This window comes from Anguilla anguilla, chromosome 9, assembly GCF_013347855.1.
Source record: "Anguilla anguilla isolate fAngAng1 chromosome 9, fAngAng1.pri, whole genome shotgun sequence".
Taxonomy (NCBI): Eukaryota; Metazoa; Chordata; class Actinopteri; order Anguilliformes; family Anguillidae; genus Anguilla; species Anguilla anguilla.
The window spans coordinates 26,110,146-26,122,544 of NC_049209.1; the positions used below are offsets into that span (position 1 = coordinate 26,110,146).

At 42.4% G+C, this 12,399-nt stretch overlaps 1 protein-coding gene across 4 annotated transcripts in view; it reads left to right on the plus strand.

Annotated features, from left to right (window-relative positions):
• LOC118235890 (membrane-associated phosphatidylinositol transfer protein 3-like) overlaps positions 1-12,399 on the plus strand; it is a 109,229-nt gene that overhangs the window by 66,907 nt on the left and 29,923 nt on the right. For all 4 annotated transcript variants that reach the window (XR_004766936.1, XR_004766935.1, XR_004766937.1 and 1 more), the window contains 2 exons: positions 8,976-9,165; positions 11,818-11,940. Coding sequence is in view for 1 of the 4 variants with exons in the window: in XM_035433758.1 (XP_035289649.1) it covers positions 8,976-9,165; positions 11,818-11,940 (313 nt within the window). In the remaining 3 variants the exon portion in view is untranslated. The remainder of the gene's footprint in view (positions 1-8,975; positions 9,166-11,817; positions 11,941-12,399) is intronic.

Genomic DNA, 12,399 nt, shown 5'->3' on the forward strand with positions numbered 1-12,399 from the left:
AGAATAAAAGCAGAGATAGAGAAGGAATCATGGTGCAGAAAGCACCATGACAGGGATCAAACCCCTAACCACATGGAGGAATATGTACATGAGCGTTGGCCACCCTATGGGCAATGGCACATATATCACCAACTGCTGTGTATTTAAAATGCAATATATGCAAATAATTATTTAATATCTGATATATATTTCTAGTGTCTTCTTTTTGTTTTTATACCTTCCTGCCACTGCAATTTTGATTGTAGTTTATTATATTATTAATTTCAGGGGGCATTTAGTATTTTGCTTCAAGAAAAATTATAGATTAATTTTACCCATTCTTATACACAGATAGGGTGTGAGAGAAAATGTGGTACTCAAAGGAAAGGTCAGACAAGCGTGATTGAAGGCTATCAAGATTGAGGTTAGTGGTGAAGACTGAGGTTGGTGTAATGCTTGTGTTCAGAAAACGATTTGGGGGACATGGCTGGAGAGCTTCACCTTGAAAGGTCATCCTATAACATGTAATCCATTGCTCCATTGCTAGGGGCACGAGCGGCAGTGGAGTAAAATGCTGCTTTAACATGGAAAACCAAGCAATTGCTGCATCTTCAGAGGCTGTTGATCAGATTAGTGAAGCTTTGATGATGCTTGTTGATTTGATCGCATTAGGGCATTCTGAGGAGTTTTCCATGGGTGTTCAGTGCTGGTCCTGCAGAGTCTTTTCACCCAAAAATCAGCAACCAGTTCACATCTCAGAAACAAGGTGAGGTGAGTTAGCTGCATAATCAGCTGCTGTAATTGAGCAATTAAGCACTGAGTAACAATGAAAACCAGCAGAGATTGTAAACAACTCGTTTACTCACGCACTTTATTTCACGTTTCAGACTATTTTTATGCTCATTGCACTGTATTTTGGTAATGAGTTAACTGTGTAAACAGCTGTTTCCATTGATCTACTGAAAGCTGAGTAACCGTGAAAACCAAGAGACCCCGCAGCACTCCAGGATCAGGACTGAGCTCTGCTGTTTAAGCACACATATTGTTTCAGGTTTTGGATTGCCTTTTTTTCTCCATTGTTTTTCAGTAATGTAGCTGCTGCAGTGCAGAGCCCTTTCATGTCTCAGCCCAGCCAGCCAAGATTAGAGCAGTTTACGAGGAGTGAGGACGGGTGCTCTGGAGAGAGGGGGAGAGGCGAGGGATGAACTTCAAAGCCCAAAAAAGCTAGCGCCAGGCTGCAGATGCTACGCAGTAGCAGTCCCGATATGAGCATTACAAACCGGCACGGCTTTAGAGAGCTACATGAGTGGTCAGCAGGCAAAGAGCTAATGTTCAAATGAAAAGGGGAACGAGCGGCAGGGGTTCATGTGTTGGATGATATCAGACAGCCATCTTCAAAGATCCCCACCAAATCATATCAGCTAGGCCTCCATAGTCCAAAGAATAAAAGGTCATTTTTTTATTTACGCAGCAGCTGGTCTTCAGGCTAAATGTCTGAAATGGACCACGGCATGCAGGTTAATTGCATTTGTTGCTGCTGTTTGTGATATGATTGTCAATATCAAAGAGAGAAGCAATTAATTCAATGGTACAACAAAAACAGCTATACAAAAGCCAGTGTTGAAATGAATGATAAAGGCTATTGGTGCTCTTCTCTAATGAGAGGCAGACTACTCTCCCTGAGTCAATCTGTGGGGCGTCTCAATGCGAAACCTGATTCAGTTATGCTGCAAACTCTCTTTGTGAGAGATTGCAATGTACAACCAATGCTGCTAAACAGATTACATCACCGTCTCAGCATAAACATATCTTTTCTGTGCTCTGCTGGTGACAGGGGAGACTTCAGTTAGGGACATCATTGTGAATTGTGATAGAAATATTCAGTATTAAATCGACTCTAATGGAGTGAATTCTGTTTTGATAGAATACATGTGATGCCAGCAACTAAGCACCTATCAGGCCACGATTTAGCTCCAGCTGTTGGCATGGCAGCATTTTGCATGCTGGCACTTCATTGGTCCACTTACAGACCATTCACCCACTGTTTTGAATTCTCTTAACTGTGGAGCCTCATCTCAACTGCCTTGTCGGCTACTGACTTAGAAAATACTGGTGGCTGACTGACAGCTGTGCCAATGCCAGGCTGGTGGTAGGCCACTACAGTCTCTCAAGCTTGGATTCCGATTCCTACTCATGTACATTAGAGCTGAATTAACACTACACATTTTACTGTGTAGGAAACAATTTACGTTCATTTGAGTCCATCACAATACCATGGTACACCTTCAGCTATCAAGCTGGGAATAGCATACTCATTGGTTCCCAATGCTGGCAGATGTGCAACTTTAATTTACATGCAAGATAAGCACTTTTTTCTGTTAGTACATCCTGGCTTGGAAGTGGGAATATGATAGACACGTCAATATGATTTCAGCCTCACTGAAAAGAAAGCTTGTCACATTGAATTCTGAATTATGTTAATCCTGGCTTGAGAGTTGAGACTTACATGCTTTTTATGCAGTGTTATCAAGCCTTTGCTGTTGGGGTGTGCAGAGATGCTGCTATTAGTGTCTGTATCTGTTCAACTGATGAAAGTATTTGTATTTGTACTTGGACAGAAAATGGAAGAGGGCACGGTTCCATGGTTTAAACCAGAAGAGACAACAGTCACAAGGAACTCCTTTCTAGCCTTATATCCACTGTCATTGATACACTGATACCTCTTTGTCAAAATTTTTTTGCTTACAGCAGATTGACCAAGCTTGTAGGCCTACTATTTATGCTGATATATAGAAACTGGGTCAACACATTTGTGAGATTTGTTCCACTGGAACCTTACCCTAAATATGCTGCTAATGATTTTTCAATTGAAGTCAAGAGTGCAACACTGAAAATGGGTTTCAGGAGGGAAATGACAATGGAATGGGAACTCTGGGAAAATTCACATTCCATTGGCACGCATGGGTTGGAATGAAGTAACTGAATTATATTCAGTGCATGGACCAGGCATTTGGGAATTGAGGGTTAGTTCTTGTTTAGTTAGGATTGTGTAAAAAGCATTTGAATCCTCAAGTCAGGATGTGGCCCTTAATGATTAATAAACAAATGGTAAGCATTTACTCCCAATAAAATAACATTTTCTCTAGTTTCCAAAAAGAAAAATGAAAAATAACAGAAGTTTTTTTATAAAAGGGGGAAAGGGGGATGCAAGTTCACCACACATTGTCTTCCTTTACATCATCTCCCTATAATCATAATTTATGCTTCGAGTAATGGTGAAGTGAAGCAGACTCAGTTACATTTGAACACAGTGCATGAATATTTAATTATTTAGCCATACCTATCTGTTGAATTAGTTGAATTAGTTAAAATCCACCACTGCTATTGTAGCTAAAAGCACCAATTGAGTGAACTGTTGCGTGCTAAATGGAAAATGAAATGGAAAAATCCTCGGTCTTATCGGTCATGTAACACATGCTCTTTAAAACACAAAATTATGTTAATTAGTGTTCCACTGACATTTTCTGTCCTTTTGCGACTTGTGGAATATTAAACTCAACCTTTACAGATAGCGCTCTTTTTAATGACACCCCGCCCCCCCCCAACATTGGGAAGTCTTCAATGCATCTCCCTGGGGCTGGAACCGAAATTAATAAGGGTACAAGTGTAATCGATTAATTATTCTATGCGTCTGAAGTCATGACAGCTTCAGGAAAAAAACAGATTCACGAATCAGCTTCATTTTGATAAACCCTCCATCTGACCGCTTTGTTCTGTTTCTCTGTTTTTGTGGATAATAACGAGGAAAAAATAATCACGAGGCCGGAGGCTTGGACCTGAGATTCGTGTCCGGCTCAGCTCGAGCTGAATTGTAGCAGTGTTACTCATGAATCTGCTTTCCGTTGATTAGATCCGGTAGGTTGTGGTAGTTCCGCTCATCGGAGGCTCAGCGGGGAGACGGTTTTGGTATGAGCCTCTGGACGTAGTTAAGATGCTTCAGAGCCCTTTTCCATTTAAATAGCCTCATTTCAGTCAGAGAGACCTGAGGGCAAATGGACCCCACAGGCCCCATGAGCCTGACCAGCAGGAGCTGCTGATTCATGTTTCCAAGTGCCAGCAGGCATAAGAGCACACTCCATAGTAATATATCATAATGCATTTTAACATACAATTCAAATTTGCCAGCTTCGTGTATTTTTCTGTTTCTTCTTATATACTGCATTTATTTTTATTTTTATTTTTTTAAGCAGGGATCTTAAACTCCAGGCCTGAAGGGCAGCAGCGTCTGCTGTTTTTTTGGGGGTTTTTTTTTTGGCGTGTTTCAGCGCTGAAGTGCTTCATTTAAGTCATCAATTGGCTAAAGAGTCCACGCACCTCGCTTCTCAGACCTGAATCGGTTGCTGATTGAAAGGAAGTCATGAAAGCTGCAGATGCTGTGGCCCTCTGAGACTGGGGCTCTAGACCTCTGTTTTCCATTCGTGTGAGCGGTGCCTTGTGCGTGCCGATGCCCTATCTAGTCACAAATGCATACATTTACATGCATTAATGTACCAAACCCCAGTGATTGCTGCTTTGTTTCATACTGCCGCATTTTAACATGCTTGCTTCCCCCAAAGGATAGATCTTTATTTTCTGCGACGTTTAATTTTTATCAGCCTATGGTACAGTCTGCCTTTGCATTGGTATATGGTGGCTTTAATATCGTGTTTTAAAAATCCACTATATATCTTTCACAGTAGTCTTTCAGGGTTTTGCATTATCTTTTGCATCTTTTGTTTTTACCGGCCAGCTTTCAGGGCTAAATTTATCTGTGCTGGCTACGTCTGATTTGCGAGTGGCGTCAGCGAGAGTCAGTGGCCGTGGGCATGAATGCAGATAGATGTGAGCGGCATCGTTTACACCACCTGGTGTGTGCCTGCATCAGAGCCGCTGGCTGGAAATGGAAAAAGAGCATCTCACTATGGCAACCTGGATCACCTGCGGACGACAAAAGGTACACAGTGAAACGTTCAGTGTTAATTCAACTTCATCAAAGTAAAATGCACTGATTGTGAATTGAACGTTTTACTGTGTACGCACCTCTAAAATTATCTTATACACACACACGCAGGCATGCACGCACGCACGGACAAAAAAAAACAGTACGCACATATATCCATGCATACACACAAACATACGCAAATAGACGAAACGCAAACACTTATAGGATGCAGGTAGATAAACCTAACAGTAACCCCAATTTAAAAAACTGCTACTGTTTTCTTGAATGCCGATTAACCCAAAACATAACTAATAACTAATAATAAGTGGCTGGAGTGCTGATGAAGGGCTGTGTGGTGAGTTTACAGTCAGCTTTCTAAAAGAATGCACTGGAGGGTGAAACACACAGACCTCTCTGGTAAGTTAACAGCAGACAGCTCTCCTTTAAGGTCGGGGCCAGATCACCTCTGATGTCTCGGCAGTGGGGAGAAGTGGAAGGTTTCAGTGTGTGCACTTTTCGGTGTTATCTCGGGGCTTTTCTGTCTGGCTGAGGTTCGTTCGGATGCTGCGCGGCACTCTGAGCTCATTAAGGACCCGGTTTTCGGCCACAGCGGGAAGATTAGAGGCTCTTCCGCCCGAGTCCGTGTCTGCAGGTCCACGTTAATGAGAGGTCTTAGACGAGACTCAAAGAAAAGCCCGGAAACAAAACAAAAGGAAAAGGGTGGTGTGGTATAGCCACGTCTCCCTCTATTCCAATTAGCAAGCGGCATTCAAAAGTTGCCCAACTGGTTTTTTATTAAAATGTATTGATTTTCATTATTTTCAGTTTCTGCAGATGGACTATGCTGATACAATAGTTTACTCAGTTAGTGCTGCACAAATCAGAGACGTGGCAGTGTTTTCTGTCCTCTGCCTCCTGTCCCTGATGTTATTTCCTGGTTTAGTCATAGGTCTTCAAAATGGAGACCTAGCAGCATGGCTAATGCCATTAAGCATGCTGCATATTGCCATTAAACTTTCAATGGAAAGCAGTTATGATGGAAGGAGCATATTATATGTGCTGTGAAAGAGTAAGTGCATTTATTTCTCGCTTCCTCTCTCTTTTTCCAAAATCACTCTTACCCTCTCTTTTCTTTCCCTGCCTCTCCCACTCTCGAGCTCTCTTCTCTCTCCTTCTTCTGTTGGGCAGAGTGATGCAGGTGCGTTGGTGGTGTGAAGAAGGAGTCGGGGCTGAATTTTATGTCGGTAGAGTTCTGTTGGCTATGACGCGCGCAGCTTCGGGAAGCCGTAAACGCACAAGCTAGCGAAGCACACGCAGCCCGCCTTCGTCCCACGGAAGCCCTGCATCTGCAGGCTCTACACGCCTCTCTCCCTTAAATGCAGAGGGCTTAAGGGAAGCAGGGTCAGCTCAGGGTCTGCTTTGGGTTTGACTTCCTAAACCGTGCCTTTCAAGTTGAAAATAGCAATTGAGACCTATAGCTTCCAGGACACTTTTCCCCACCTAGAGTTTAGTTTGTAATAACAATTTATGATACAATAATATGAATGCAATTGCTTTATAGGAAGTGTATAGGAAAACTAACAAATTGCACTTTATGATTCTCATATGTTTGGAGGGCACTGTGAATAAGCACTGTAAGATCCTGCATAACTGCCTCCCACATTATCCAACGGCCTCATTTAAATGTCAGCATCAGTTTCTAATCAAGATTGACAGCCTTGCACAGGGAGAACGTTTACACAAGTGGAGTACATTAATGGCACGTCTGTAGCCTACTCGCCCTCTTGATGCAAGCTAGGGCCACTGGACCTCCCCCGCCACGTGTGATGGATTGCCTGTGTTCACTGCGATGTGAAAACAAGAAATCAATGACAAGAAAACGGTTTGTTGAACAAAATTCCTCTTTGCATTTTCACATTTTGAAACTGCGGCAGCTGTTTCAAGTTTTTTTTTTTGCATCCGCCTCCCCTCTGCTCCCATCGAGGTCAGTTATATGGGAGTTTGCGGTAAGTAAATAAATAAGCGCTTTAGCTACCGGCGTGAGCACGAACACCAGCTGTGTACAAGGAGAAACGAACATGTCGTGTGAGGGTGCTGATGGGTAAATAAATAAATAAAGCGACTGACATATAAAAAGAGGCCGAGTTGTTTGAGGGAGCTCTTTGAACCCCCTCCTGCGGCGTGCGCTTAATTGGGCCGGATCTCGCTGCCCCGAGGCTTGTTATGGTAATGGCTTTTACCGGTGCCAGCCGGACCACACCTGTAAAAACATGATGGGATGGGCGAAGCTCCCTCAGCCCTGTGTTGCCCTGCGCTCGCCCCGGGGATGAGATGGGGGACCTTTTTTTTTTTTTGGCACCCGTTTGAGAGAGGGGATGCTGCTTCTGTTTGATGTTGTTCCCAAACGCGTTCTGCGGCAGGCTGTTCTACGAGGAGACCGCTGTGCTCAACTTTATGGAAATGAAAAACACTGCAGTATACTGTAAGCTGTTAATGTTTTTGAAAGTACAATGATGGCTATATTTCACAGCGTTAATAAAGTAATATATTTACACATGAAGCATTGCAATATGTTGATAATATATTTCATTTTAATATATTTTCAATATATTCTGCTTCCGTCTGTAAGGCCATCACTTGAAAGATGCTTGTTAGAGTTAGGGATGTGGCTAAACGCTCCCCCACCCGCACATCCACCCGCCTTCAGCAGCGTCCTCTCTGTCCTGTGCTAGAGCACCATGGTGGCAAGTGTGGGGGCTTGCTTGCCCTTGAAACCCAAGCTCCTCCCTGACAAATGGCGGTATTGTTGGCATGGCAATCGGGAATGGCGGTGGTGGCGCACTCCTCCTCTCCCCCGGCGAGGAGCAGCTCTGATTCGGAGGGGTGGCAGCAGTCAGGGGCTCGTCTCTCTGGCCTGTGATGACAGGGGAAGGTCAGACGCAGCCGCGGGTGCCAGCGGAAGCCGTGGAGACACAGATTTTTAAAAAGCTAGCGGGGAAGCGAGAGCTGGCGGGAGGAGAGCGCTCTCTAGGGTGGCGCTGAGGAGTCGGCTGGCCGTCCCGCAGACGCGGACCATAATGCCCTGCTGCAGGATGGTCTGCTGTGTGCTGAAGTGCTTCTCTGTAAGGGTGTGCCTTTTTTCTTTAGCTGTGCAATTTTTATGAGTTTTTTATGCACTTTTTGCCATTTAGAGCGCATGGATGTGCTTTCTGGGTTTGAATTTTGTTGTGTTTATTGTGTTTATTTTATAGATGGCTCTCCTTCAGGCTTAAAATGAATTTTACATTCACTCCGACTTCAAGACCATTTTCAGGTTACGTAAGGCTATGCAGGGCTCAACCCCTCATTGTTTACACACAGAGACAGACAGATGGACACATAAACGCGCACACACACACACACACACACACAATACAGTAACAAATAAAACCTACAATTTTCCATTCTAACAGGGCAGTTCCAGGTGAGAAACATTGGAAACCTATTAAAAAAACACCCAGAGAGCGAGAGAGCCAGCTTATCAAAAAGAATTTCTGTTCATTTTAGCCTAACAATATCCAACACAGGAGGAAATAATGAAGCACCGTTGCTTTGATCAAATAAAAAGGTCATAAGCCTTGAGTGTGAAACACATTTGATTCAACTTTTTAAAATAACCAGAAATGTGGCATTTGGATTTGAGCACTGAACAATAGCATGGAGAAGGTCTGAAACCCCAAATGCTGAAACAGGACATTAGTTGAAAAAAGGAGTTGAAATTACATACACATGGAAAACCACTGTAAACGTAGGCTTACACTCTAAGGCAGGGAGACACTCAAATCTGGTCCTCGAGTGATGACTTGATTGATCAATGTCACTGATTGGCCAGAGATTGGCCCGGGCCTAAACAATTACCTGATTAAAGCGTAATAATCAAACCAAAAAAACCCAAAAACAAGCAGTAATTGAAAGGGCAGATTGAAGCATCCCTGCTTTAAGGAATGTTGTTGGTCATCTCTGTGTCCCGCCGCAGCCTAAACCCGTACAGTTATGACGAGAGCTGTTTGTCGAGCAGTGTGGACCACCTGCCCCTTGCTGCGCTGCCCCTGCTGGCCATCGCTGCCCCCCATTACCAGGACGCCGTGGCAACCGTCATTGCACGAGCCAACCAGGTCTACCACAGCTTCTTGCAGTCCCAGGATGGACAGGGCTTCATGGGGCAGGTAAGACCTCAAATAAACAGAGAAAAAAACAGCATGCACTAGAATACTTCTCACTGCTACTTTAGCTGATCCATGAGGATAGTAGGCACAAACCAGCTTTAGGGTCAGTTATGAATTGAACATTGTTTATGAATTACAATTCAATTTGTGAGTTTAAGTTTGTAATGAAAATGATGAGAAGATAAAGAACTTGAATTTTAATGAATTGAATGAAATATTATTGAAAGACATTGCCCAGAATGTATTACTTTAAAGCTGACTAAATTAAAACAATTGTTTTATGACTATGTTTTTACAGCACTATTTGATAAGATATCTATGGTAATAGTTTAAATGCTATTAGCAGTATGCGTGATCAGGACATATGCATATTTTCCAAAACCAGAGAGACCTTCATGTTATATCAGTACGATTTCTGAATATTCATTGAATTACACTTTTATAATTCCAGTTCTGCAATCTACAGATTTTTTAAATGTCTGCATCATATTTGAATCATTCTAAAATCTGAACAGACTCCAACCCTGAATTTCAGTTATTGTTATCTGTGGCGTGCTGGACAAGCAATGCCTCAGGAATCACCAGAGCGGTGTCAATGGTTTGCACCCCAATCATCAACTTATGGCCCATTGAGTGCAGCTGGTTTGATAATGCAAATCACATCTCTAAGGTAGATTTTCCTAGGACAGGAGCTCTCTAGAAGTTTTTAACCATATTGTCCATGGAAACATTAACTCAACATTAATAATATATTTTTCAATTGTTAATTCAAGAGTAGACAGACAGATGGTCAGGGCTGCTGGTAGGATTTGTTCAAATCCTTGAAATAAAATTCAAGCCATTGTTCAGCTATGAAGTTAGTTTTTTTTCCTCTTAAATTGGCACAGCCTCATATTTTTCACCTAATACTCCAGGAGTTCACTTTCGCGTTCACGTTCACAGAAGCGGAAGAAATTTTAAATGTTGACTTTTGGGAAAAGAAGAAATACATTTCACCTTTATTTTCAAAAGGATACTGTGAGGGAGTGGGGGTTTTGGGAGACCAACCGCAACTGAACAGGGGGTTCTTTAAGCTATTCACCAGAGGTAAAATAGCCACAAAGTCTCAAGAGACAAGGACAACGGAAAAATAAGGGAAAGGAAACCAATACTCCTTAGGGAGAGTATCCCAAAGAAAAGCTCTACACAACCCACATACTGGGTAAAAAAAAACTAAAGCTTAAGCAGTATGAAAATAAAACAACTGCCGAAGCAGAAAACGGGGCAACTCAAAGAAAACAGACCTTGAACCGAGGCTGAAAAAGTAACACCCTAAAGAAAGAATACTGAGCTTAGATTGTGGCACTAACTTGTTGCCAACAATCTAAAAAAAGCTAAAGACTGTTGTGCTAATTTCATAGCCACAACAATCCTTTACCTTTACCTTTACCTTTACCTTTACCTTTACCTTTACCTTTACCTTTACCTTTACCTTTACCTTTACCTTTACCTTTACCTTTACCTTTACCTTTACCTTTACCTTTACCTTTACCTTTACCTTTACCTTTACCTTTACCTTTACCTTTACCTTTACCTTTACCTTTACCTTTACCTTTACCTTTACCTTTACCTTTACCTTTACCTTTACCTTTACCTTTACCTTTACCTTTACCTTTACCTCGCTTGACAGAATACCGGCTCTCGTGCAACATAAGTGACACTGAAGCAAAGCTTATCAGCTTGCTTGGGGTTTAAATAGAACGCCAACAGGTGCAAATTGTAAAAAGAAAATTTGCACGTGTATAATTCAATCAACTCAATGGCCGTAATAACTGAAGCAAAGGCGCATGAAAAAACCAATGGCCGTAATAACTGAAGAAAAGGCGCAGAAGGAAATGAAATGGTGGCATCAGCCAAAACCATGACAGATACAGTATATTGCAATATTTTAAAATGGCAGTAATCTGAATATTTTCCATATATATTTTCATATTTATTGTAACAATTGTAATATTTGTTTCAATACATTGTGATATATTCCAGTCTTAAAAGAGAGAAGGCAATATTTACATCAAGTTGCAGTCTGAGCTGTAGCAGTTCTTCAGGTTCACGGGCATGCATTTGTGGTCCTGAAGGATTACATTTTCTGGTAGGGATAGTTTTGCTTTATATTTACTCCAGGACAAATAAAGCAGTTGCTTTTGTAATACTTGGGCGGTTTTCATTGTCATCATTGCAAATTATTTGAAATAAAAAATTTAAAAAAGAGCTGTGAAATGCAATCAATTTAGCCAGCGAGCGTGCAGTCGCCTCCAGCAGATGAGGTATGCATGCGGTGCAGCAGGAAAATGATTTGCCCCAGCAGGAGAAACATTTCATCTTAACGGAGTGTGTTATTGAAATTCAGGGTTTAAGCAGCAGAAGTTATGTGGGCCGAGTGTAAGGAGTTGTGCCTCATCCAAATTGCTCTGCTTACGCGTCTCCTCGTGTTTTAGTCCAGCTTCCAATGTGAATCACCTGAATGCAGGGTCTGGGTGTCTGATCTGTTTTGGTCCAGGCGCCACAGTGAATCGCCTGCAAGTGAGGCTTGGGTATCTGATCTGTTTTGGTCCAGGCCGCACAGTGACTTGCTCTAATGCCACGGTCACATGTCCGGCCTTTGCTCTGGTCTAGGTGTGCCTGATCGGCGACTGCGTCGGGGGCGTCCTGTGCTTCGATGCCCTGTGCTTCAGCGGCAGCCAGCGACACGGTAGCCCGGGAAACAACAGCAGGAACGACAGCACAGAGAGCTTGAAGGTAGAGGGCAAAAAAACCCCCCAAAACTCAGAGTATCCACTCTTCTTCTGAACTGTAACTGTATTTTCAGAAACCACAAGATAATATACACCGTAAAATCTCCAGTGGCAAATTGACTTTAAATTGGCAGAGTTTATTTGCGTCTACTGGGTAAAAGGTACTCCGTCATTGTAAAATGTGCACTATCAGAGTTGATTTTACAGCCCATGTTTCTGTGGATTGACAAATATACATATTAATCCAAAAGGGATTCATATTACAGGAAATGGGACTGACAGGATTATCTGAAAGGGTAGTTTCGCTTGGAACCAATTTGCTCAATCTGATTTTATGTGAGATCACTATTTTGCCATCTGAACTGAAAAGGAAAGGTAATGTTCAAGCCATAGAAAACTAATATAAAATATCTTAACAAAAAAAAAAAAGCATTCCAAGTGTAATTTTTTTCAGCATTGTCGC